The sequence below is a fragment of the Panulirus ornatus genome, chromosome 25 (assembly GCF_036320965.1).
Source record: "Panulirus ornatus isolate Po-2019 chromosome 25, ASM3632096v1, whole genome shotgun sequence".
NCBI classification, from domain to species: Eukaryota; Metazoa; Arthropoda; class Malacostraca; order Decapoda; family Palinuridae; genus Panulirus; species Panulirus ornatus.
In genome coordinates, this window is record NC_092248.1 from 1,115,001 (window position 1) to 1,138,186 (window position 23,186).

The window sequence follows — 23,186 nt, forward strand, 5'->3', positions numbered from 1 at the left end:
GTGTGTGTGTGTGTGTGTGTGTGTGTGTGTGTGTGTGTGTGTGTGTGTGTGTCTCCTTTGCCATAAGTTGGCCCTCTCTGGCTAAGTAACATGTCAGTAAAGCGGAGATGGTGGCCATTCGTCGTTGACACCTATATTTTTTTTTATACATTTTCAGGAAATTCTTGTATGCACGGAAGCTATCAGTGACACAATATAGAGATCCGTAATTTCTAACCAGTCGATATCTTTTGTAGAAGAAATAATTTGTTTAGCCAACGGAGTATACACCGCCGATGAAGTAAGCGTGTGTTAACTGTGAGAAGTGAGAGCCAGAGGTCCCGCTGGAGACTTCACTAAGGGTAGAAAGTGAGAGTAGAAGTGGAGTGCGCGTCTGCCAGGAGAACTTGTGGATGGTTTATTGCTTTCCAGTGTGACCAGCGCCTTGGAGGGTGTATTGCACGGAGAGACTTGCACTTGAGCCTACTGCGGTTGAGGCCGGTGTAGTGATGTGTTGAGCCGGAGTGAGGGTTGTGCTAGGTGAAGCAGCCAGACAGTGCCACATCGGTGGGGCAGGTGCGTCGAGGCGTGGGTGTGGGACAGCCGCTTTAGGTGCCCCCTGCCTGCCTCCCTGCCCTCTGGCTACAGCTGACCTGACCCTCCAGACGAGCCGGGTCACCCGCCACCGGCTCCGACACACACACACATACACACACACACGCTGGGGGTCGAGGGGCCGAGGACCCCCGCCTAGCAACTAGTGAGCGCCCTCTGCTGGAGCTGGTACTGTAGTGGCGCTCACTGTTCCTGCATCCAGGGACACTGGTAGTAGGCAACCACCACCACTGGGGCCCAGTACCTGCTGCTGCTCCTCCTCCTCCTACTGGCTGCTCTCGCCCGCCCAGCCAGTCAGCCTACCAGCCAGCCAGCCTGCCTGCCAGCTAGCCTGCCTGCTTGTCACCTAGCTAGCTACCCAGCCAGCCAGCCAGGCAGCCAGCGTGCCGCCGCAACAACACGTGGCGGTCGGTGGACGGGGTAGGGAGTGTGTGTGTGCACGTGTTGGCAGGAGCCGTGAGAGCCAGGTAGCAGGCAGCGTGGCGGCGGGCGGCCAGAGCAACGTTGCAGGTGGCACTCCGTGCCCCTCCCTCGCCATGGACAGTGCATCCTCACCCCCGCCCAATTATTCAGGTAATGACCAAACTCCTCTCCAACCTCATCTTGTGTGACCATGACTGGTGCACCTGTGGCTCCAGCCACATCCTTCCTCTCTCACCACTTGGTAACGTCACATCCTTCCTCTCTCACCACCTGGTAACGTCACATCCTTCCTCTCTCACCACTTGGTAACGTCACATCCTTCCTCTCTCACCACTTGGTAATGTCACATCCTTCCTCTCTCACCACTTGGTAATGTCACATCCTTCCTCTCTCACCACTTGGTAACGTCACATCCTTCCTCTCTCACCACTTGGTAACGTCACATCCTTCCTCTCTCATCACTTGGCAATGTCACATCCTTCTTCTCTCACCACTTGGTAATGTCACGTCCTTCCCTTTCCTCACATAGCAATGTCACATCCTTCCCTCTCCTCACATAGTAATGTCACATCCTTCCCTCTGCTCACATAGTAATGTCACATCCTTCCCTCTCCTCACATAGTAATGTCACATCGTTTCCTCTCCTCACATAGTAATGTCACATCCTTCCCTCTCCACACTTGGTAATGTCACATCCTTCCCTATCCACACTTGGTAATGTCACATCCTTCCCTCTCCTCACATAGTAATGTCACATCCTTCCCTCTCCTCACTTGTTAATGTCACATCCTTCCCTCTCCACACATAGTAATGTCACATCCTTTCCTTTCCACACTTGGTAATGTCACATCCTTCCCTCTCCACACTTGGTAATGTCACATCCTTCCCTATCCACACTTGGTAATGTCACATCCTTCCCTCTCTACACATGGTAATGTCACATCCTTCCCTCTCCTCACATAGTAATGTCACATCCTTCCCTCTCCTCACTTGTTAATGTCACATCCTTCCCTCTCCACACATAGTAATGTCACATCCTTTCCTTTCCACACTTGGTAATGTCACATCCTTAACTCTTCTCACATAGTAATGTCACATCCTTCCCTCTCCACACATTGTAATGTCACATAGTTCCCTCTCTTCACATAGTAATGTCACATCCTTCCCTCTCCACACTTGGTAATGTCACATCCTTCCCTCTCCTCACTTGGTAATGTCACATCCTTCCCTCTCCACACTTGGTAATGTCACATTCTTCCCTCTCCTCACTTGGAAATGTCACATCCTTCCCTCTCCTCACTTGGTAATGTCACATTCTTCCCTCTCCACACTTGGTAATGTCACATCCTTCCCTCTCCACACTTGGTAATGTCATATCCTTCCCTCTCCACACTTGGTAATGTTACATCCTTCCCTCTCCTCACTTGGTAATGTCACACCCTTCCCTCTCCACACTTGGTAATGTCACATCCTTCCCTCTCCTCACTTGGTAATGTCACATCCTTCCCTCTCCTCACTTGGTAATATTACATCCTTTCCTCTCCACACTTGGTAATGTCACAACCTTCCTTCTCCATACTTGGTAATGTCACATCCATCCCTTTCCACACTTGGTAATGTCACATCCTTCCCTCTCCACACTTAGTAATGTCACATCCTTCCCTCTCCACACTTGGAAATGTCACATCCTTCCCTCTCCTCACTTGGTAATGTCACATTCTTCCCTCTCCACACTTGGTAATGTCATATCCTTCCCTCTCCACACTTGGTAATGTCACATCCTTCCCTCTCCACATTTGGTAATGTCACATCCTTCCCTCTCCTCACTTAGAAATGTCACATCCTTCCCTCTCCTCACTTGGTAATGTCACATTCTTCCCTCTCCACTCTTGGTAATGTCACATCCTTCCCTCTCCACACTTGGTAATGTCATATCCTTCCCTCTCCACACTTGGTAATGTTACATCCTACCCTCTCCTCACTTGGTAATGTCACATCCTTCCCTCTCCACACTTGGTAATGTCACATCCTTCCCTCTCCTCACTTGGTAATGTCACATCCTTCCCTCTCCACATTTGGTAATGTCACATCCTTCCCTCTCCTCACTTAGAAATGTCACATCCTTCCCTCTCCTCACTTGGTAATGTCACATTCTTCCCTCTCCACTCTTGGTAATGTCACATCCTTCCCTCTCCACACTTGGTAATGTCATATCCTTCCCTCTCCACACTTGGTAATGTTACATCCTACCCTCTCCTCACTTGGTAATGTCACATCCTTCCCTCTTCTCTCTTGGTAATGTCACATCCTTCCCTCTCCTCACTTGGTAATGTCACATCCTTCCCTCTCAACACTTGGTAATGTCACAGCCTTCCTTCTCCATACTTGGTAGTGTCACATCCTTCCCTTTCCACACTTGGTAATGTCACATCCTTCCCTCTCCACACTTGGTAATGTCACATCCTTCCCTCTCCTCACTCAGTAATGTCACATCCTTCCCTCTCCTCACTTGGTAATGTCACATCCTTCCCTCTCCACACTTGGTAATGTCACATCTTTCCCTCTCCACGCATAGTAATGTCACATCCTTCCCTCTCCACACTTGGTAATGCCACATCGTTCCCTCACCTCACTTGTTAATGTCACATACTTCCCTCTCCTCACATAATAATGTCACATCCTTCCCTCTCCTCACTTGGTAATGTCACATCCTTACCTCTCCACACTTGGTAATGTCACATCGTTTCCTCTCCTCAATTGGTAATATCACACACCTCCCTCTCCTCACATAGTAATGTCACATCCTTCCCTCTCCACACATAGTAATGTCACATCCTTCCCTCTCCACGCTTGGTAATGTCACATCCTTCCCTCTCCACACTTGGTAATGTCACATCCTTCCCTCTCCACACATTGTAATGTCACATCATTTCCTCTCCACACATAGTAATGTCACATCCTTCCCTCTGCTCACATAGTAATGTCACATCCTTCCCTCTCCACACTTGGTAATGTCATATCTTTTCCTCTCCACACTTGGTAATGTCATTTCGTTCCCTCTCCACACATAGTAATGTCACATCGTTCCTTCTCCACACATAGTAAGGTCACATCCTTCCCTCTCCTCACTTGGTAATGTCACATCCTTCCCTCACCTCACTTTGTAATGTCGCATCCTTCCCTCTCCACACATAGTAATGTCACATCCTTCCCTCTCCACACTTGGTAATGTCACATCCTTCCCTCTCCACACTTGGTAATGTCACATCCTTCCCTCTCCACACTTGGTAATGTCACATCCTTCCCTCTCCACACTTGTAATGTCACATCCTTCCCTCTCCTCACTTGGTAATGTCACATCCTTCCCTCTCCACACTTGGTAATGTCACATCCTTCCCTCTCCACACTTGGTAATGTCACATCCTTCCCTCTCCACACTTGGTAATGTCACATCCTTCCCTCTCCTCACTTGGTAATGTCACATCCTTCCCTCTCCACACTTGGTAATGTCACATCCTTCCCTCTCCACACTTGGTAATGTCACATCCTTCCCTCTCCACACTTGGTAATGTCACATCCTTCCCTCTCCACACTTGGTAATGTCACATCCTTCCCTCTCCACACTTGGTAATGTCACATCCTTCCCTCTCCTCACATAGTAATGTCACATCCTTCCCTCTCCACACTTGGTAATGTCACATCCTTCCCTCTCCACACCTGGTAATGTTACATCCTTCCCTCTCCACACTTGGTAATGTCATATCCTTCCCTCTCCACACTTCGTGATATCACATCCTTCCCTCTCCACACCTGGTAATGTCACATCCTTCCCTCTCCACACATGGTAATGTCACATCCTTCCCTCTCCACACTTGGTAATGTCACATCCTTCCCTCTCCACACTTGATAATGTCACATCCTTCCCTCTCCACACTTGATAATGTCACATCCTTCCCTCTCTCTCCTCACTTGTTGCTAACATCACGTTCTCCCACCTTCAACATTTTCACCATTAGCCCATCTTTGTATACAAGTGCGACAAATCTTGCTCGATATATATCATTCTGTGTTTGAGGTGTTTGTGTATTTGTGGCACATCTCTCTGTATATGATCTTTATTTTGTTGTTTACCTCAGGGTTTCCTGGTGAAGGGCATTCTCTGTGAATTTTACAGTTTGGTTTTGTGATATGTGGCTAATTTTTCTTGAAGTTCTCAAGCATGTATATATATATATATATATATATATATATATATATATATATATATATATATATATATATATATATGTATATATATATATATATATATATATATATATATATATATATATATATATATATATATATATATATATATATATATATGTATATATATATATATATATATATATATATATATATATATATATATAAATGTATATATATATATATATATATATATATATATATATATATATATATATATATATATGTATATGTATGTATATATATATATATATATATATATATATATATATATATATATATATATATATATATATATTGGTGTGTGTGTGTCTGTGTCTGTGTGTGTTTGTGTACCTGACTTTTATCTTGCCCTGGGGACACCTTTCTACGAGCCTTCCATGTATTCTATTTGTCTGACATGTGTGCACATGTCAAGAATCTTTCTAGTCTCGATGCGAATGTTTCTTGACGCACGGGAAGTCCTGACGTCCCTCTCCGCGTAGAGGTTTTGTGTTTTGGTATCTGTGGAATGGTACGGTTTCTGCCCTCAGAAAGGTCCCCCTTGCTAATTGATATCCAATTAATTCAGCGAGGTACATCAGCATTCACCACGTCGCCCAGGCCTGGCTGCCATTATCTAACATATGATGTATTCCACCTCTCTCTCTCTCTCTCTCTCTCTCTCTCTCTCTCTCTCTCTCTCTCTCTCTCTCTCTCTCTCTCTCTCTCTCTCTCTCTCGAGTTACCCTTTGCCTTCCGTTAAACCTATCCTCTTTTTTTTTCTCGTCTCCTCCCTCCTCCTCCTTCGTACTTGCATCTCCCTTGCTCTCTTTTATTCTTCATTTTTCTTCCCACTCTTCACCCACTTCGACTTCAGCTGACGACGATGCTGTAGGCACGTGAGTCCAGATGTGGACCCCGAGCCCGAACTCGGGTCCTGTTTATCTAAGACGCGCGCCAGGCTTGATCTTGGTCGGCTCATTGAGCCGAGCCAGGTCCGTATCATGTCCGGCCAGATGGGTTCCAGGATTACTGTATATAGGGAGATTTCAACGCACCACCGTCACCATGTGTGTATGTGTGGTGGCTGAGGCGTTACTCCAGCGTCAAGTAGAGACAGGGTGTGTGGGGAGGAGGGTGGTGACCCATCGCCCCAGCTCCTTAGATTTCCCCCAGTGCATAAAAATGAGGTCCATGCGACTGTCATGGTTGGTCAGAGAAGAGGACCATGTGGGTCTCATGATCGATCAGACAGGAGGACTATGTGAGTCACGTGGTCGATTAGATTAGAGGTCCAGCTAGGACTAGCTAGGGCACCATGTGAGCCCCACGGTTGACCAGCTAGAGCACCATGTCAGCCTCATGGTTGACCAGCTAGGGCACCATGTGAGCCCCACGGTTGACCAGCTAGAGCACCATGTCAGCCTCATGGTTGACCAGCTAGAGCACCAGGTGAGCCTCATGGTTGACCAGCTAGAGTACCATGTGAGCCTCATGGTTGACCAGCTAGAGTACCATGTGAGCCTCATGGTTGACCAGCTAGAGTACCATGTGAGCCTCATGAATGACCAGCTAGAGTACCATGTGAGCCTCATGGTTGACCAGCTAGAGTACCATGTGAGCCTCATGGTTGACCAGCTAGAGTGCCATGTGAGCCCCATGGTTGACCAGCTAGAGTACCATGTGAGCCACATGGTTGACCAGCTAGAGTACCATGTGAGCCACATGGTTGACCAGCTAGAGTACCATGTGAGCCCCATGGTTGACCAGCTAGAGTGCCATGTGAGCCCCATGGTTGACCAGCTAGAGCACCAGGTGAGCCCCATGGTTGACCAGCTAGAGTGCCATGTGAGCCTCATGGTTGACCAGCTAGAGTACCATGTGAGCCCCATGGTTGACCAGCTAGAGTGCCATGTGAGCCCCATGGTTGACCAGCTAGAGTACCATGTGAGCCCCATGGTTGACCAGCTAGAGTGCCATGTGAGCCACATGGTTGACCAGCTAGAGTACCATGTGAGCCTCATGGTTGACCAGCTAGAGCACCATGTGAGCCTCATGGTTGACCAGCTAGAGTGCCATGTGAGCCTCATGGTTGACCAGCTAGAGTGCCATGTGAGCCTCATGGTTGACCAGCTAAAGCATTTGTCACTTCTGTAATTCCCTTACGCACTGCAGTACGGCACGTGAGCTCGACTGATCAAGGTTCGTACCGTCGTGCTCATAAGACGTGCCGTCGTGCTCAGAAGCTGTGTCGTCGTGCTCAGAAGCCGTGCCTTCGTACTCATAATCCGTGCTGTCGTACTCAAAAGCCTTGCCGTCGTGCTCAAAATCCGTGCTGTCGTGCTCAGAAGCCGTGCCGTCGAGCTCAATATCCGTGCCGTCGTGCTCAAAATCCGTGCTGTCGTGCTCAGAAACCGTGCCGTCGTGCTCAAAATCCGTGCCGTCGTGCTCAAAATCCTTGCCGTCGTGCTCAAAACCCATGCCGTCGTGTTCAAAATCCGTGCTGTCGTGCTCAGAAACCGTGCCGTCGTGCTCAAAATCCGTGCCGTCGTGCTCAAAATCCGTGCCGTCGTGCTCAAAATCCTTGCCGTCGTGCTCAAAACCCATGCCGTCGTGCTCAAAATCCGTGCTGTCGTGCTCAGAAACCGTGCCGTCGTGCTCAAAATCCTTGCCGTCGTGCTCAAAATCCGTGCTGTCGTGCTCAGAAACCGTCCCGTCGTGCTCAAAATCCGTGCCGTCGTGCTCAAAACCCATGCCGTCGTGCTCAAAATCCGTGCTGTCGTGCTCAGAAGCCGTGCCGTCGTGCTCAAAATCCGTGCTGTCGTGCTCAGAAGCCGTGCCGTCGTGCTCAAAATCCGTGCTGTCGTGCTCAGAAGCCGTGCCGTCGTGCTCAAAATCCGTGCCGTCGTGCTCAAGATCCGTGCTGTCGTGCTCAGAAGCCGTGCCGTCGTGCTCAAAATCCGTGCTGTCGTGCTCAAAACCCATGCCGTCGTGCTCAGAAGCCGTGCCGTCGTGCTCAGAAGCCGTGCTGTCGTGCTCAAAATCCGTGCCGTCGTGCTCAAAATCCGTGCTGTCGTGCTCAGAAGCCGTGCCGTCGTGCTCAAAATCCGTGCTGTCGTGCTCAGAAGCCGTGCTGTCGTGCTCAAAACCAGTGCCGTCGTTCTCAAAATCCGTGTCGTCGTGCTCATAATCCGTGCTGTCGTGCTCAGAAGCCGTCCCGTCGTGCTCAAAATCCGTGCCGTCGTGCTCAAAATACGTGCTGTCGTGTACAGAGGTCGTGCCATCGTGCTCAAAATCCGTGCCGTCGTGCTCAAAATCCGTGCTGTCGTGCTCAGAAGCCGTCCCGTCGTGCTCAAAATCCGTGCCGTCGTGCTCAATACCCGTCCCGTCGGGCTCAGAAGCCGTGCTGTCGTGCTCAGAAGCCGTGCCGTCGTGCTCAATACCCGTGCCGTCGTGCTCAGAAGCCATCCCGTCGTGCTCAGAAGCCGTCCCGTCGTGCTCAAAATCTGTGCCGTCGTGCTCAATACCCGTGCCGTCGTACTCAAAATTCGTGCTGTCGTGCTCAGAAGCCGTACCGTCGTGCTCAGAAGCCGTGTTGTCGTGCTCAGAAGCTGTGCCGTCGTGCTCAAGGATGGTGATAACAGATGTAACGTTGAAAGAATAACGAAAGTTATTGATTACGTTAAGCAGAGTTGAACGTCGTTAATTGTGATATCTTAGAGTACCTTACCAGTTTATACATGATATACATTATACATTACCAGTTTAAGAATTGTATACATAGATTATGTATTATATAGGCCTTATACATGATCTGTGCCTATATATTATACATTATATTTGTCTGTCGAACAGTCACGGTATATATATATATATATATATATATATATATATATATATATATATATATATATATATATATATATATATATATATATAATATATATATTATATATATATATATATATATATATATATATATATATATATATATAATATATATATATTATATATATATATATTATATATATATATATATATATATATATATATATATATATATATATATATATATATATATATATATATATATATCTTTTCTTTTCTTTCGTACTATTCGCCATTTCCCACGTCAGCGAGGTAGCGTTAAGAACAGAGGAATGGGCCTTTGAGGGAACATCCTCACCTGGCCCCCTTCTCTGTTCCTTCTTTTGGAAAATTGAAAAAAACGAGAGGGGAGGATTTCCAGCCACCCGCTCCCTCCCCTTTTAGTCGCCATCTACGACACGCAGGGAATACGTGGGAAGTATTCTTTCTCCCCTATCCCCAGTTCCTGGACCTAGACCAGGAACTGAATACGAATAACAAGTCGAACTTGCTTTGCACAGCACTGGGCTATATGGCAGACTTGACCTGAGCTCCGGATACTACACCTGCCTGCTGGTGCAACTGCACCCACCTCCCTCCCCCTTGCTGCTGCTGTGGTTATTGTTGCTGCTGCTATTATTACATCTACTACTGCTGCTGCTATTATTACATCTACTACTGCTGCTGCTACCACTACTGCTGCTGCTACCACTACTGCTACTACTACTACTACTACTACCAACACCACTACTGTTACTACTCTGTACTACTTCTGTACTACTACTACTACTACTACTACTACTACTACTACTACTACTACTACTACTGCTACTGCTGCTACAGCGGCTACTATTACTACTACTGCAATACTATTACTACACTACTACTACTACTACTACTACTACTGCAACAGTTACTGCTACTATACTACTACTAGCACTGCTACTACTACTACTACTACTACTACTACTACTATAGTAGTAGTAGTAGTAGTAGTAGTGGGGGTGGTGGTGGTGTGAGCGCTGCTGGTACACTCAGCGGGGGCGGGGCCCCACACCACTGGCGCCCACACCAGCACACGGCGGAGCTGAGTTTCCAGCCCATCAGCCGCGAACGATGATCATCATTGTAGTATTGCCAGCGTGCGTCGCTCCGCCCTGGGGGTCTTCCGTGTGGCTGGTGGCCGCTCCGCCCGGGGTCTCCCGTGTGTGGCTGGTGGCTCCAGAGCGTCGTAAGCTGGTGGAGCCGCCAACCACTTGACCACTCATCCACATAGATCGTTGTCATCTCTGGTTGGCCTTCGCTCCGGAGCTGTTATCGTCGGCTTTATGTAAATACCTTTAATACCCTTGGTACTGGACTGCTAAATATTCACAGCGCTCCTTATGTATGTATATGTGTATGTAGTATGTAGGTAGGTGTTACCGGACTCTGCCTGCCTCCTCCCCTCAAGGTTTCCCCGCGAGTGAAAATTCACCTCTCCCTTAGAAATTCTTTCCCCTCCTGTTTAACCACTTTCCAAAAGGAGGAACGAAGCAAAGCGAGGTTATCTTTTTTTTCTTTTCTCTCCTCGAACTTTTCTATCTTGAAGTTGTCTCTCATTAAAGAGAAAGATTATGTATATTGGAAGGATCACAGTTGAGCCCGTGATCAAATAGCGACCTAGCTACGTCTCTTCGTTGTATATCAACTGACTCTTATATTTCTCTCTTGTGTCTCCCCTAATGTGATTATTACACGAGAATGCACATGGAAACTTACCGTTTTTCATTTCCACGTGGACTCATAGGAATGTATTCATTTTTCTTTCATACTATTCGCCATCTCCCGCGTTAGCAAGGTAGCGTTAAGAACAGAGGACTGGACCTTTGAAGGAATATCCTCACCTGGCCCCCTTCTCTGTTCCTTCTTTTGGAAAATTAAAAAAAAAAAAAAAGAAAAGAGAGAGGGGAGGATTTCCAGCCCCTCGCTCCCTTCCCTTTAGTCTCCATCTACGACACGCAGTGAATACGTGGGAAGTATTCTTTCTCCCCTATATATATATATATATATATATATATATATATATATATATATATATATATATATATATATATATATATGGTACTTGTTTACTGTTTCCTGCTTTTTTGAGGTAGCGTTAGGATCAGACGTCTAGGCCTCTGAGGAAGAATCCTCACTTGGCTCGTTCGTCTGTTCCTTTTGGAATGGTACGATACAGATGATTGACAGCCTCCTGCTCCCAGCTGTTTTGTATTTATTTACTTACAATTACTCCAAGACTAATTGTTGTGAACGAGTTCTGGTGTTAAAGCCAGGCCCTATCTAAAGACTCCGGCAACCCAAGGGTGCGCTATTTCCACCAGCAGGGAAATGTAGACTCCTTTGCAGTGATACGTTCTTTGGCGAGACTCGACCGACATTACTATTACAGCCTCGCCAAAGGTAACTTTACACTCGCGGTGTAAACTGTTGCAAGCGGAGCCAGCAACGGGGCCCCAGTTCCTATACACACACACACACACACACACACACACACACACACACACTTACACACACACACACACACACACACACACCCGCGCGCGCGCGCGGGTTTTTTTTTTTTTTCGTCCTCTGTCTTTTTATATTTTACCTGTCAGTGAGTTAAATTGTTGGCTCCTAATTAGACTGATGTTATCATGGTATAGCTGCAGAATTAGTATGATGTAGGATGGCCGCACTGTGGGTAGACCTTCTTACTGGGCATGTTGATTTATTTGTCGTGTACAAATCCTGCCAGTTTTTGTGGATATACTTCCCTCTTGGGACATTCCAGTCTTCATGTGACATATTTACATGTTAAGCGTCAATGCCGCTTGTGGTTTCCAGGGACACTGGTGGCTGGAAACCTCTGGCCCAGCCTCGTTCACCCAGGTCCAAAGCAACGAGCCTCCCTCATCATTCGTGGACGTACCCCACCTGCTCACTCGTGGTTCTGCCTCGTGCTTGAGTGGAGTACTCCTGGGCCTTGTCTTATTCACTTACTCATGGAGGTTGCCGAACTTCGCTTATTCTTCGTCCTGCCCTCGCTTACTCATTCACGGACCTTCCTCAGTCACTCATTCCTGGTCTTACCTCGCTCACTTTCTCGTGTCCCCTGACTCGCGTATGTATACCTCTGACCGTGCCTAATTCACTCATCCTTGGCCCTCCCTCACTCACTGACACCTAGCCCTCCCTCACTCACCCCTAGCCCTCCCTCGCTCACCCCTAGCCCAGCCTCGTCACCCCACACTTGATAGTTGCCATATTTTTCTACTGTCTACACGGTGCGCCTCAACCATGGAGCCGGTGTATCACAGCTGGTAAGAGCGTGGCCTGAACTATGGACCAACATTCAATACCGAATTGTGACACCAGGTGACGTCAAATGTGGCACGGGATGTGACATCATACGTAACACCACATGACATTAGATATCGAACCCAGTGACATCAAATGTGGCACCAAATGATGTCAGATGTGACGCCAAATGAGATTATTTTTGGCACCAAATGATGTCAGATGTAACGCCAAATGGTATCATTTGTGGCATCAAATGACATCAAATGTGGCACGAGATGATGTCAGATGTAACACCAAATGGGATCATTTGTGGCGTCAAATGTGACACCAAATCCGACCCCAGATGACATCAAGTATGGCGCCAAATGATGCCAGATGTGGCACCAAATGGGATCATTTGTGGCATCAAATGCGACACCAAATGACATCAAGTGTGGTGCCAAATGTTGGATGTACCAGTTGACACGGCGGACGTCAGGTCACGGCTACAGCAGACAGCAAACGAGGAGTTGTGAAGGCAGGAGTTTGTATCCTTGTATCCCTCTAGTCCTACCACCCTCAGCTGGTGTTAGATGATGAGAGCCAGTCATCCGGCCTCGTCTGTAAGCTCATCCCCCGCTCATTAGGCCGACGCGTTCCTGGGATTGTGGTGGTGAACTTCCCGTGTCTCTCTCTCTCTCTCTCTCTCTCTCTCTCTCTCTCTCTCTCTCTCTCTCTCTCTCTCTCTCTCTCTCTCTTGTTCGTCGATCAGATCCGCGTGTCTGCAGTCGTGTCTTCTTGAATTAGTGTGTGGCGGGAGAGATTTTCCCTCAAGTCATATTTATGTCAATCTCGTGTCGTGGTGGTGGGGTGTGTGCGGGTGCGCGTCCGTACTCTTCATCTCCTATCGCGGGGAGGGAGACTTGCCTGGAAATACAGATCCAGTGTCGCGACACCTCATTGTTGATAACAAGATACGGGAAATTTTGAGTTTGTATCCACTTTATACATCTAGTCCCTAAGACTTACCATATGAAACTATGTTATGAATGTGCTGAAATACGAATTGTAATATCAACCCACTAGGGTCAGAGTAAGACCCTGTGTGACCCCCGTAATTCTTTTACGCTACCGCTCACGGGATGAGCATGGGGGGCACAATAAACTTGCCAGGGACACTGTTACAAATCAGATCAATTCCGACCGCTTCGGAACGAACAGGGGAACAGCTAGTAGAAGAGGATAGCTTTCAAGGAGAAAGAATACTTCCCACGTATTCCCTGCGTGTCGTAGAAGGCGACTAAAAGGGGAGGGAGCGGGGGGCTGGAAATCCTCCCCTCTCGTTTTTTGATTTTCCAAAAGAAGGAACAGAGAAGGGGGCCAGGTGAGGATTTCCCTTAAAGGCTCAGTCCTCTGTTCTTAACGGTACCTCGCTAACGCGGGAGATGGCGAATAGTAATGAAAAGAAAAAAAAATGTATATATGTATATATATATATATATATATATATATATATATATATATATACATATGTTTGTGTGTGTGTATGTGTGTGTGTGTGTATGTGTGTGTGTGTGTGTGTATGTGTGTGTGTGTGTATGTGTGTATGTGTGTGTGTATGTGTGTGTGTGTGTGTGTATGTGTGTGTGTGTGTGTGTGTGTGTGTGTGTGTGTGTGTGTATGTGTGTGTGTGTGTGTGTGTGTGTGTGTGTATGTGTGTGTGTGTGTGTGTGGGCAAGTGGAATTGGATAGTGTTAGCTGTGAGGACCCGTGGACTTAAATGATCAAAAAAGTAAGGGTCAGACCATGGTGAACAGTTTCATGTGTCGTATGTGTTTTTGTGTGTTCGCTCGAAACTACCTTACTGATAATTATTATTTTTCTTCTGTTAAGAAAAAATTATCATCAGGGGCAAATGGTAGCATGGTCAATAGTGGATTATAGAAAATTGGATGATTTTGTAGGAGTTGGAGGTGGTTGTAAATGTCATAGGTCTTGGAGGGGTAAAATGCGGATTGAAGATTGTAGTTAATGTAATTGTTGTCTGTGGAAGTTCTGGATGATTTTTGTAGGAATTGGAGGCTGTTGTAAATGCCATAGATCTTGGAGGGATAAAAGACAGACTGATGTGTTGTATCTGATATAATTCTTGTGTTCCCAGATTGCAGCACAGTTCTAAATAAACTAATTCATTTCAAATCCGTTTACATCACTTTATCATTGCGTTCACCTGGAGACGACCCTTCACCTGCACTTGTTCACTGTAGAGTCCATCCTTCACCTGGACTTGTTCACAGTAATGTCCATTCCTCACCTGGACTTATTCTCTGTAGAGTCCATCCTTCACCTGGACTTGTTCACAGTAATGTCCATCCTCACCTGGACTTATTCACTGTAGAGTCCATCCTTCACCTGGACTTGTTCACAGTAATGTCCATTCCTCACCTGGACTTGTTCACTGTAGAGTCCACCATTCACTTGGACTTGTTCACAGTAATGTCCATTCCTCACCTGGACTTGTTCACTGTAGAGTCCTCCCCTCACCCGGACCTGTTCATTGTAGAGTCCATCCTTCACCTAGACTTGTTCACTGTAGAGTCCATCCTTTACCTGGACTTGTTCACAGTAATCTCCATTCCTCACCTGGACTTGTTCACTGTAGAGTCCTCCCCTCACCCGGACATGTTCATTGTAGAGTCCATCCTTCACCTGGACTTGTTCACTGTAGATTACCTGGACTTGTTCACAGTAATCTCCATTCCTCACCTGGACTTGTTCACTGTAGAGTCCATCCTTTACCTGGACTTGTTCACAGTAATGTCCATTCCATTCTGGACCTGTTCACTGTAGAGTCCACCCCTCACCTGGACTTGTTCACAGGAATGTCCATTCCTCTCCTGGGCTTGCTCTGTAGAGTCCATCCCTCACCTGGACTTGTTCACAGTAGAGTCCATCCCTCACCAGGACTTGTTCACTGTAGAGTCCATCCCTCACCTGAACTTGTTCACAGTAATGTTCATTCCTCACCTGGACTTGTTCACTGTAAAGTCCATCCCTCACCTAAATAAACTAATTCATTTCAAATCCGTTTACATCACTTTATCATTGCGTTCACCTGGAGACGACCCTTCACCTGGACTTGTTCACTGTAGAGTCCATCCTTCACCTGGACTTGTTCACAGTAATGTCCTTTCCTCACCTGGACTTGTTCACTGTAGAGTCCATCCTTCACCTGGACTTGTTCAAAGTAATGTCCTTTCCTCACCTGGACTTGTTCACTGTAGAGTCCATCCCTCACCTGGACTTGTTCACTGTAGAGTCCATCCTTCACCTGGACTTGTTCACTGTAGAGTCCATTCTTCACCTGGACTTGTTCACTGTAGAGTCCATCCTTCACCTGGACTTGTTCACTGTAGAGTCCATCCCTCACCTGGACTTGTTCACTGTAGAGTCCATCCTTCATCTGGACTTGTTCACTGTAGAGTCCATTCTTCACCTGGACTTGTTCACTGTAGAGTCCACCCCTCACCTGGACTTGTTCACTGTAGAGTCCATTCCTCACCTGGGCTTGTTCACAGTAGTGTCCATACCTTCACCTGGACTTGTTCACAATAATGTCCATTTCTCACCTGGACTTGTTCACTGTTGAGTCCACCCCTCACCTGGTCTTGTTCACAGTAATGTCCATTCCTCACCTGGACTTGTTCACTGTAGAGTCCATCCCTCACCTAGACTTGTTCACTGTAGAGTCCATCCTTCACCTGGACTTGTTCACTGTAGAGTCCATTCCTCACCTGGACTTGTTCACAGTAATGTCCATTCCTCACCTGGACTTGTTCACTGTAGAGTCCATCCCTCACCTAGACTTGTTCACTGTAGAGTCCATCCTTCACCTGGACTTGTTCACTGTAGAGTCCATCCCTCACCTGGACTTGTTCACTGTAGGATCCATCCTTCACCTGGACTAGCTTACAATAGAGTGCATCATCATTTGGACTTGTTCACCTAGAGCCGCTGTTGACTTGTACTTGTTCTCCGTGGCCTATTGTTCATATGGAGAACCTCTCCTTTTGTTCTCCTCCCCTGGACGCCCTCCTCTTCAGCTCGGCCCATCTGCCCTGTTGAGGTCTCTTGCCAATATCCACTACATTTCCATCCACGTACCTCCATTTTTTCTCTCTCGTGGGACGGGAGACTAGGCACCTTGTTCCTTTTCCACTCATTTGAATATCCTGGTTCCCAGTCAGTCAGTCCTTGTTCCTCATATCCATCATCCCTCCCCCCCCCCCATCCCTTCCCCCCTCCTTTTTTTTTTGGTATTCTTCCTTTGTGTTTGTCATTTGTTTGTTTACGTGCGCAAGTCGGGTATTTTCTGGGTGAGGAGACTTGTAACATGGAGCGTATGTGTGTCCACCCTCCTCTTCCTCCTCCTATTCCTTCCTCCTCATCACCACCAACCCATACACAGTGGTGGTGTAGGTTGTTGTGGTGACCTGCTTCACATGGCTGTTGGTGGACGGGGTTGGGGGCTGTGGTGGGAGAGCGCCATATTTGCCTCTACCCCCACAGCGTTGTAAATTTCCCAGCCTTGCCCTCGTGGGTTCCTGGCCTACTAGTTATTTATTCATTCTTCCAACCCGGCGAGTCACACTCGCTTGGCACATCTCCAGTATTTTGCCACACATTCGGTGATTAATTTTTGCACCTGTAGCTTATGCTGGACACTCACAGGGGCTGTAGAACCTCTTTGTGGCGACCTGTGGTGTATGTTTGGTATGTAGAACCTCTGGGTAATACACCTGTGGCTCATGCAGTACAGTCACACTTGTAGAACCTCTGGGTAATACACCTGTGGCTCGTGTATCACAGTCGCACTTGTAGAACCTCTGGGTAATACAACTTTGGCTCATGTGACACAGTCACTTTTGTAGAACCTCTGGGTAATACACCTGTGGCTCATGTATCACAGTAACACTTGTAGAACCTCTTGGTTATACGCGTGTGTCTCGTGCACTATAGTGAAACCTGTAGAACGCATGGTGGAAAAACTGTAAAATCTCTGGGAACTGCAACTGTTGGTCGTGCATCACAGTCATGTCTTGTAGAACCTCTATAGCCCCTGCCAGGAGAACCTCTGGGGCCCGTACCAGGAGAACCTCTGAGGCCCGTACCAGGAGAACCTCTGAGGCCCCTACCAGGAGAACCTCAGAGGCCCCTACCAGGAGAACCTCTGGGGCCCCTACCAGGAGAACCTCTGGGGCCCCTACCAGGAGAACCTCTGGGGCCCCTACCAGGAGAACCTCTGGGGCCCCTACCAGGAGAACCTCTGAGGCTCCCACGAGGAGAACCTCTGAGGCCCCTGCCTGGAGAACCTCTAAGGCCCCTACCAGGAAAACCTCTGGGGCCCCTACCAGGAGAACCTCTGGGGCCCCTACCAGGAGAACCTCTGGGGCCCCTACCAGGAGAACCTCTGAGGCCCCTACCAGGAAAACTTCTGGGGCCCGTACCAGGAGAACCTCTGAGGCCCCTACCTGGAAAACCTCTGAGGCCCCTACCTGGAAAACCTCTGGGGCCCGTACCAGGAGAACCTCTGAGGAACGGCAGCTGTGGTTCATGTCACAGCCACATCTGTAGAACCATTGGTAACAGCAAGTGTGACATATGTGTTATAGTTAATCTGTAGGACCTTTGGGGAACCGGAACTATGGCTCATATGCCACAGTCACAACTGTAGAATCTTTAGGGAACTGTAGCTACGGCTCATATGTCACAGTCAGGTCATTGGAACCTTTGTAGAACCACAACTGTGGCTCATATCTCAGTCACATTTGTAGAATATCTCTGGGGAACAGCAACCGTGTTTCATACGACAGTCACTTCAGCCGTAGAACCATCTCTGGGGACCCCGCTCTAGGACCTCTGGAGAACTTGCCTGCTCGCATTCTTTCGCCCACAGGCCGGAGTTAGAGGCCGCGGGGATGGACCTAATTCATGCCAGGACCCAATAGGAACGCCCGAGATCTGCATAGAAAAAGTGCTTGATTCTTCTCCATGATGATGGTGTCTTGGGAGGCACGCGTTGGCTGCCGCTGGTGGAGCTTTGTTTGTTGTTTGCCCCGTGGTTTGTCGGTGGTGTCCTCGGGGGCACGCGTTGGCTGAGCTATCGTTTGATTGTTTGCAAATGTAGCTTTGGTGTGACTTACCGTCCTCTCGGGTCGCCTCCCTTCCATGTTACCTAGCATTGCAAGGTCTCCTTGGCATTGCCACGTCCCTAAGGGTTTGCCATGTCACCTGGGTTTACCCCGTACCCAGGGATTCCCAAGTTCCCGAGGAATTATCATGTCCGCAGGAACTGCCATGCCGCATGGGATTTCCATGTTCCCCTGGAATTGCCACGTCCCCAAGGGATTGCCATATCCCCAAGGGATTGCCATATCCCCAAGGGATTGCCATGTCCCCCGGGGGGGTTGCCATGTCCCTCGAGCTCAGATGACCCTGAAGGAACACTTTAGCCCATGACTCCAAGACAGGACCTGTACCCCTTAACGTTAACCAGAGCCTGGGTCTCTACCCCGAGTCTTTGCGACCCTTACCAAGACCAAAGGCCCTAATCTTAACCGGAAAGCGAACCGGTGGCCCTGAGCAGCGCCTTATCCCTTATCCCAGAGTTCGTCTTGTGTTACGAGCGGTAAGTTTGGCCCGAGTCTGCTGTGAGCCCTGAAACGTAACCGTAGCTGAAGACCCTGAACGTAACTTACGACTAGAAAGACCACGAACGTAATCAGTGACTAGAAAAGACCACGAACGTATATCAGAACGTAACTAACGACTATGAAGATCATGAATAGAAAGACCTTAACGTAAGTAACGAATAGAAAGACCCCAAACGTAAGTCATGATGAAGAAGACCCGTACCATCGAGCAGAAGGACCACGAGTGTAACTTAGGACTGGGAAGACCTTGAACTTAACTGCCGACGAGAAAGACCACGAACGTAACTAATGACTAGAAAGACCACGAACGTGTTGAACGACGACAGAGTCCCTATACGTAACTAACGACTGGTAAGATCACGAACGTAAGAGAGCGACCAGAACGTAATTAACGGCTAGAAAGGCTCAGGACGTAGGAAGAAAACATAACAAAAGACCCCTCATAACTTAACCCTAACTTAAGACCCCCCCCCCCCTGAACTTAATCAGGTCAAGAGCCCCTGAACTTGACTCTTGACTGAAAAATAACCCCTTTAGTTAACCAGGACATGAGCCCCTGAACTTCACCAGGACGTGAGCCTCTGACCCCAGGCAGCACCTGAGCGTGGAGGGCGTCAGGGTCAAGGATTGACACAGGGGGAATGACGTAGCATATCCCACCAGCTCGGCTGCAGCAGCAGCAGCAGCAGCAGCTCTGTGGAACTCACCGGCAGGAGACGGAAAGGGCACTGCAGACTGGCCCAAGAACTAAGGGGATAGTGGAGGACATAGACTTGTGTCGGTTCCGTTGGTCTGGTAACTGCAGCTCCGTCAGGTATCTTGCAGCGGGGTGCTCCTAATGGTAGGATTTGTGGGCTGACGAAGGTCAGAGAGGGGGAAGGGATGTTCGAGGAATGTATTGATCATCATTAGCAGGAGGAAGACGTTCACCTCCATTAATCACCCCCATTTTCATTCCGTGCGAGGCAAAGGGTTTGAGCGGCGCCCATTACACGCCAGCAGGGCACGGGACAAGGGGATACGTTACCATTTCTAGCGGCAGAAGGAGAGGGTCACCTGTCCTCCATTATGAGCCGCAAGCAAGTTAAGGGTTAGAGCGATCACCATTGCCAGCGGGAGGCGAGGGTTAGCGAGGACCATTACCAGCAGGCAGGCAGGCAGGCAGGGGATGGCAAGCACCATTACCAGTTAAGATCAGTACGGTAGGCAAGGTGTGGCAGGCCAGACTACCACCCACCACTGGTCTACCACCGTGGGTTGGTCTTGTGGTCTACCACCGTGGGTTGGTCTTGTGGTCTACCACCGTGGGTTGGTCTTGTGGTCTACCACCGTGGGTTGGTCTTGTGGTCTACCACCGTGGGTTGGTCTTGTGGTATACCACCGTGGGTTGGTCTTGTGGTATACCACCGTGGGTTGGTCTTGTGGTATACCACCGTGGGCTGAACCAGTGGTATACCGCCAAGGGTTGGACTTGTGGTATGCTATGTGTGGGTGAAGCTGGTGGTACCCCACGTTGGGCTGAACTAGGAGGTATACCATGGGTTTAAGTAATGTTATCCCACGGTGGGTTGAACTAGTAGTATCCCACGGTGGGTTGAACTAAGGGTATCCCCACGGTGGGTTGAGCTAGTGGTATCCCACGGTGGGTTGAACTAGTGGTATCCCACGGTGGGTTGAGCTAGTGGTATCTCAGTGGGCAAACCAGTGGTGGCTCTTTCTCGGATACCAGTTAACTCAAGGACATGCCATGGGCAGGTAGGTGTTGGTGGTGTGTCGAGAGCACACGGCAACGGGACGAGACGGAACGGTGGTGGTGGTGGTGGTGTGGTGAGAGGACACAGCAACGGGACGGGTGTGGGTAGGAGAGAGAGAGAGAGAGAGAGAGAGAGAGAGAGAGAGAGAGAGAGAGAGAGAGAGAGAGAGAGAGATGGTTAGCAAGGGAGCCTGGCTGGCCGTCCGTCTGTCTCATGATGGGCAGCTGGGGCAAAGGTCGTGTGAGGTGGGACTTCTCTCTCTCTCTCTCTCTCTCTCTCTCTCTCTCTCTCTCTCTCTCTCTCTCTCTCTCTCTCTCTCTCTCAATCACCGCGAGAGATTGAAGTATCTTGAGCTTTACAGTGTGGAAGAGAGAGAGAGAGAGAGAGAGAGAGAGAGAGAGAGAGAGAGAGAGAGAGAGAGAGAGAGAGAGAGAATGATGATGTATGCACGGCAGCGGGTGGAAGGGCATAAAGAGTCGCGTCTTAAATCTTAAAAGCGTCTCATCAGCGAAGATAACTTGAGAGAAACCCCGACGAAGAAAACGTACGAGGGTCCCTAAGGAAGAAAATGTACGAGGGTCCCTAAGGAAGAAGAAACTTGAGTGATCATTCAGTACGACGCCGGGGAGAAACTAGACGAGTCACTTGGAGTAACGAGAGAGAGAGAGAGAGAGAGAGAGAGAGAGAGAGAGAGAGAGAGAGAGAGAGAGAGAGAGAGAGAGACGTGCAACAAACGTTAGCCTGGGACTCTGGGATAAAGACAGTCCCAGATAAACCACACTGGTGGGATAAGGACAGACAGTCCCAGATGAAGCACACTGGTGGGATGAAGACAGACAACCCCAGATGAAGCACACTGGCAGGGAAGGTAGTCGAGAGGTGCCACTGTGGCCCAGAGAAAATAGTGTAGTTAAACAAGCAAGACATGCGATGGCCGCTTGGCCACACCATCATGGCTGAGCTTGGTTGTAGGAACACACGCACGCACGCACGCACACACACACACACACACACACACACACACACACACACACACACACACACACACACACACAAGAAAGCAATGATAGCTAAAAACATGACAGCTGGTGTCATATATCTACTGTAAATGAACGTGCGTATCACTATATTTTTGTCTGTAGAGAAGTACCCATAGAAATTACCATATATATATATATATATATATATATATATATATATATATATATATATATATATATATATATATATATATATATGTTAAATTTTCATTCAATGATATTCAAAGTCCAGTCTTTGTGACAGCCAGATCTTATTCACTTTCCTGTATTATAATGGAGTGTTGATGAAGAGTTGAACGAGACTTCCATATGATGATGTATGAGATGGTATACCACATTGGGAGGTGAAGGCATGAGCAGCAGTGTGTACGGTGTGCTGGTGTGATGCTAACAACGCTGTTTGACTGGCTGGGTAATTACCGGTGGGTTATAATTTAAACGCAGGAGTGGTTGACCCCTTTTCAATATGGTAATCGTCCATAGTTGTTGTGGATGTGGGACTTAAGTGTGTGTGTGTGTGTGTGTGTGTGTGTGTGTGTGTGTGTGTAATTACCTTTTTGTGTAGTGAGGAGAGGGGTCTTGTGCACATGTGGGGCTCCATATGTGTGTACGTGTGTGTGTATGCATGTGATGAAGGGTCCAGAGGCCATTTTAGGGGGACCCGAGATGACCCTGGTTCTCTCTCTCTCTCTCTCTCTCTCTCTCTCTCTCTCTCTCTCTCTCTCTCTCTCTCTCTCTCTCCCGCCGACCGACCCACAAAAAAACTCTACGGCCTGGGCACTCAAACCTTGACCCCGTGGAATGTGGCTTAAGCAGGAATTTGAGTGATCAGCTGTGAGGGTTTTCAATTTGCTTGAGCCACCTTTTCCCCCCTGGAAACGGCACGCTGAAGGGCGACTGGGACGGGTCGGTCTGTTACACCCGTGAATGAGTGCGTGGTCTTGGGGTGTGTTGGTGATGGTTGGGGTGCGGGAGGGCGACGGTGACACGAACGGCGGGGATGAACCTGGCCAGGTGGAGGGTGAACTTAGAACAGGTGCAGGTTGGCACCTTACGCCGCCTCTGCCTGCAGCGGTGCTTGCTCTAGCTGCGCCAACCAACCAACCAGCCAGCCAGCCAGTCAGCCAGCCAGCAAGCCAGCCAGCCAGTCAGCCAGCCACCCAGCCACACAGCACCCCTTACGCTCGCTCACCTCCCTCTTGTGCTTGGTGCTGCTCCTGCTGCTGCTACTGTTGTTCCTACTAGTGCTGCAGGTCCTGCTG

The 23,186-nt window shown here is 48.4% G+C and overlaps 1 protein-coding gene across 3 annotated transcripts in view; it reads left to right on the top strand.

Annotated features, from left to right (window-relative positions):
* LOC139757156 (mothers against decapentaplegic homolog 3-like) overlaps window positions 1-23,186 on the top strand; it is a 231,799-nt gene that overhangs the window by 2,641 nt on the left and 205,972 nt on the right. Inside the window, exon 2 of one of the 3 annotated variants that reach the window (XM_071677259.1) lies at window positions 158-1,167. In XM_071677259.1, the coding sequence (XP_071533360.1) occupies window positions 1,131-1,167 (37 nt within the window). In that variant the 5' untranslated portion in view covers window positions 158-1,130. Of the gene's footprint in view, window positions 1-107; window positions 1,168-23,186 lie in introns of those variants that run through there. The other 2 variants (XM_071677260.1, XM_071677262.1) reach the window with 2 other exon arrangements.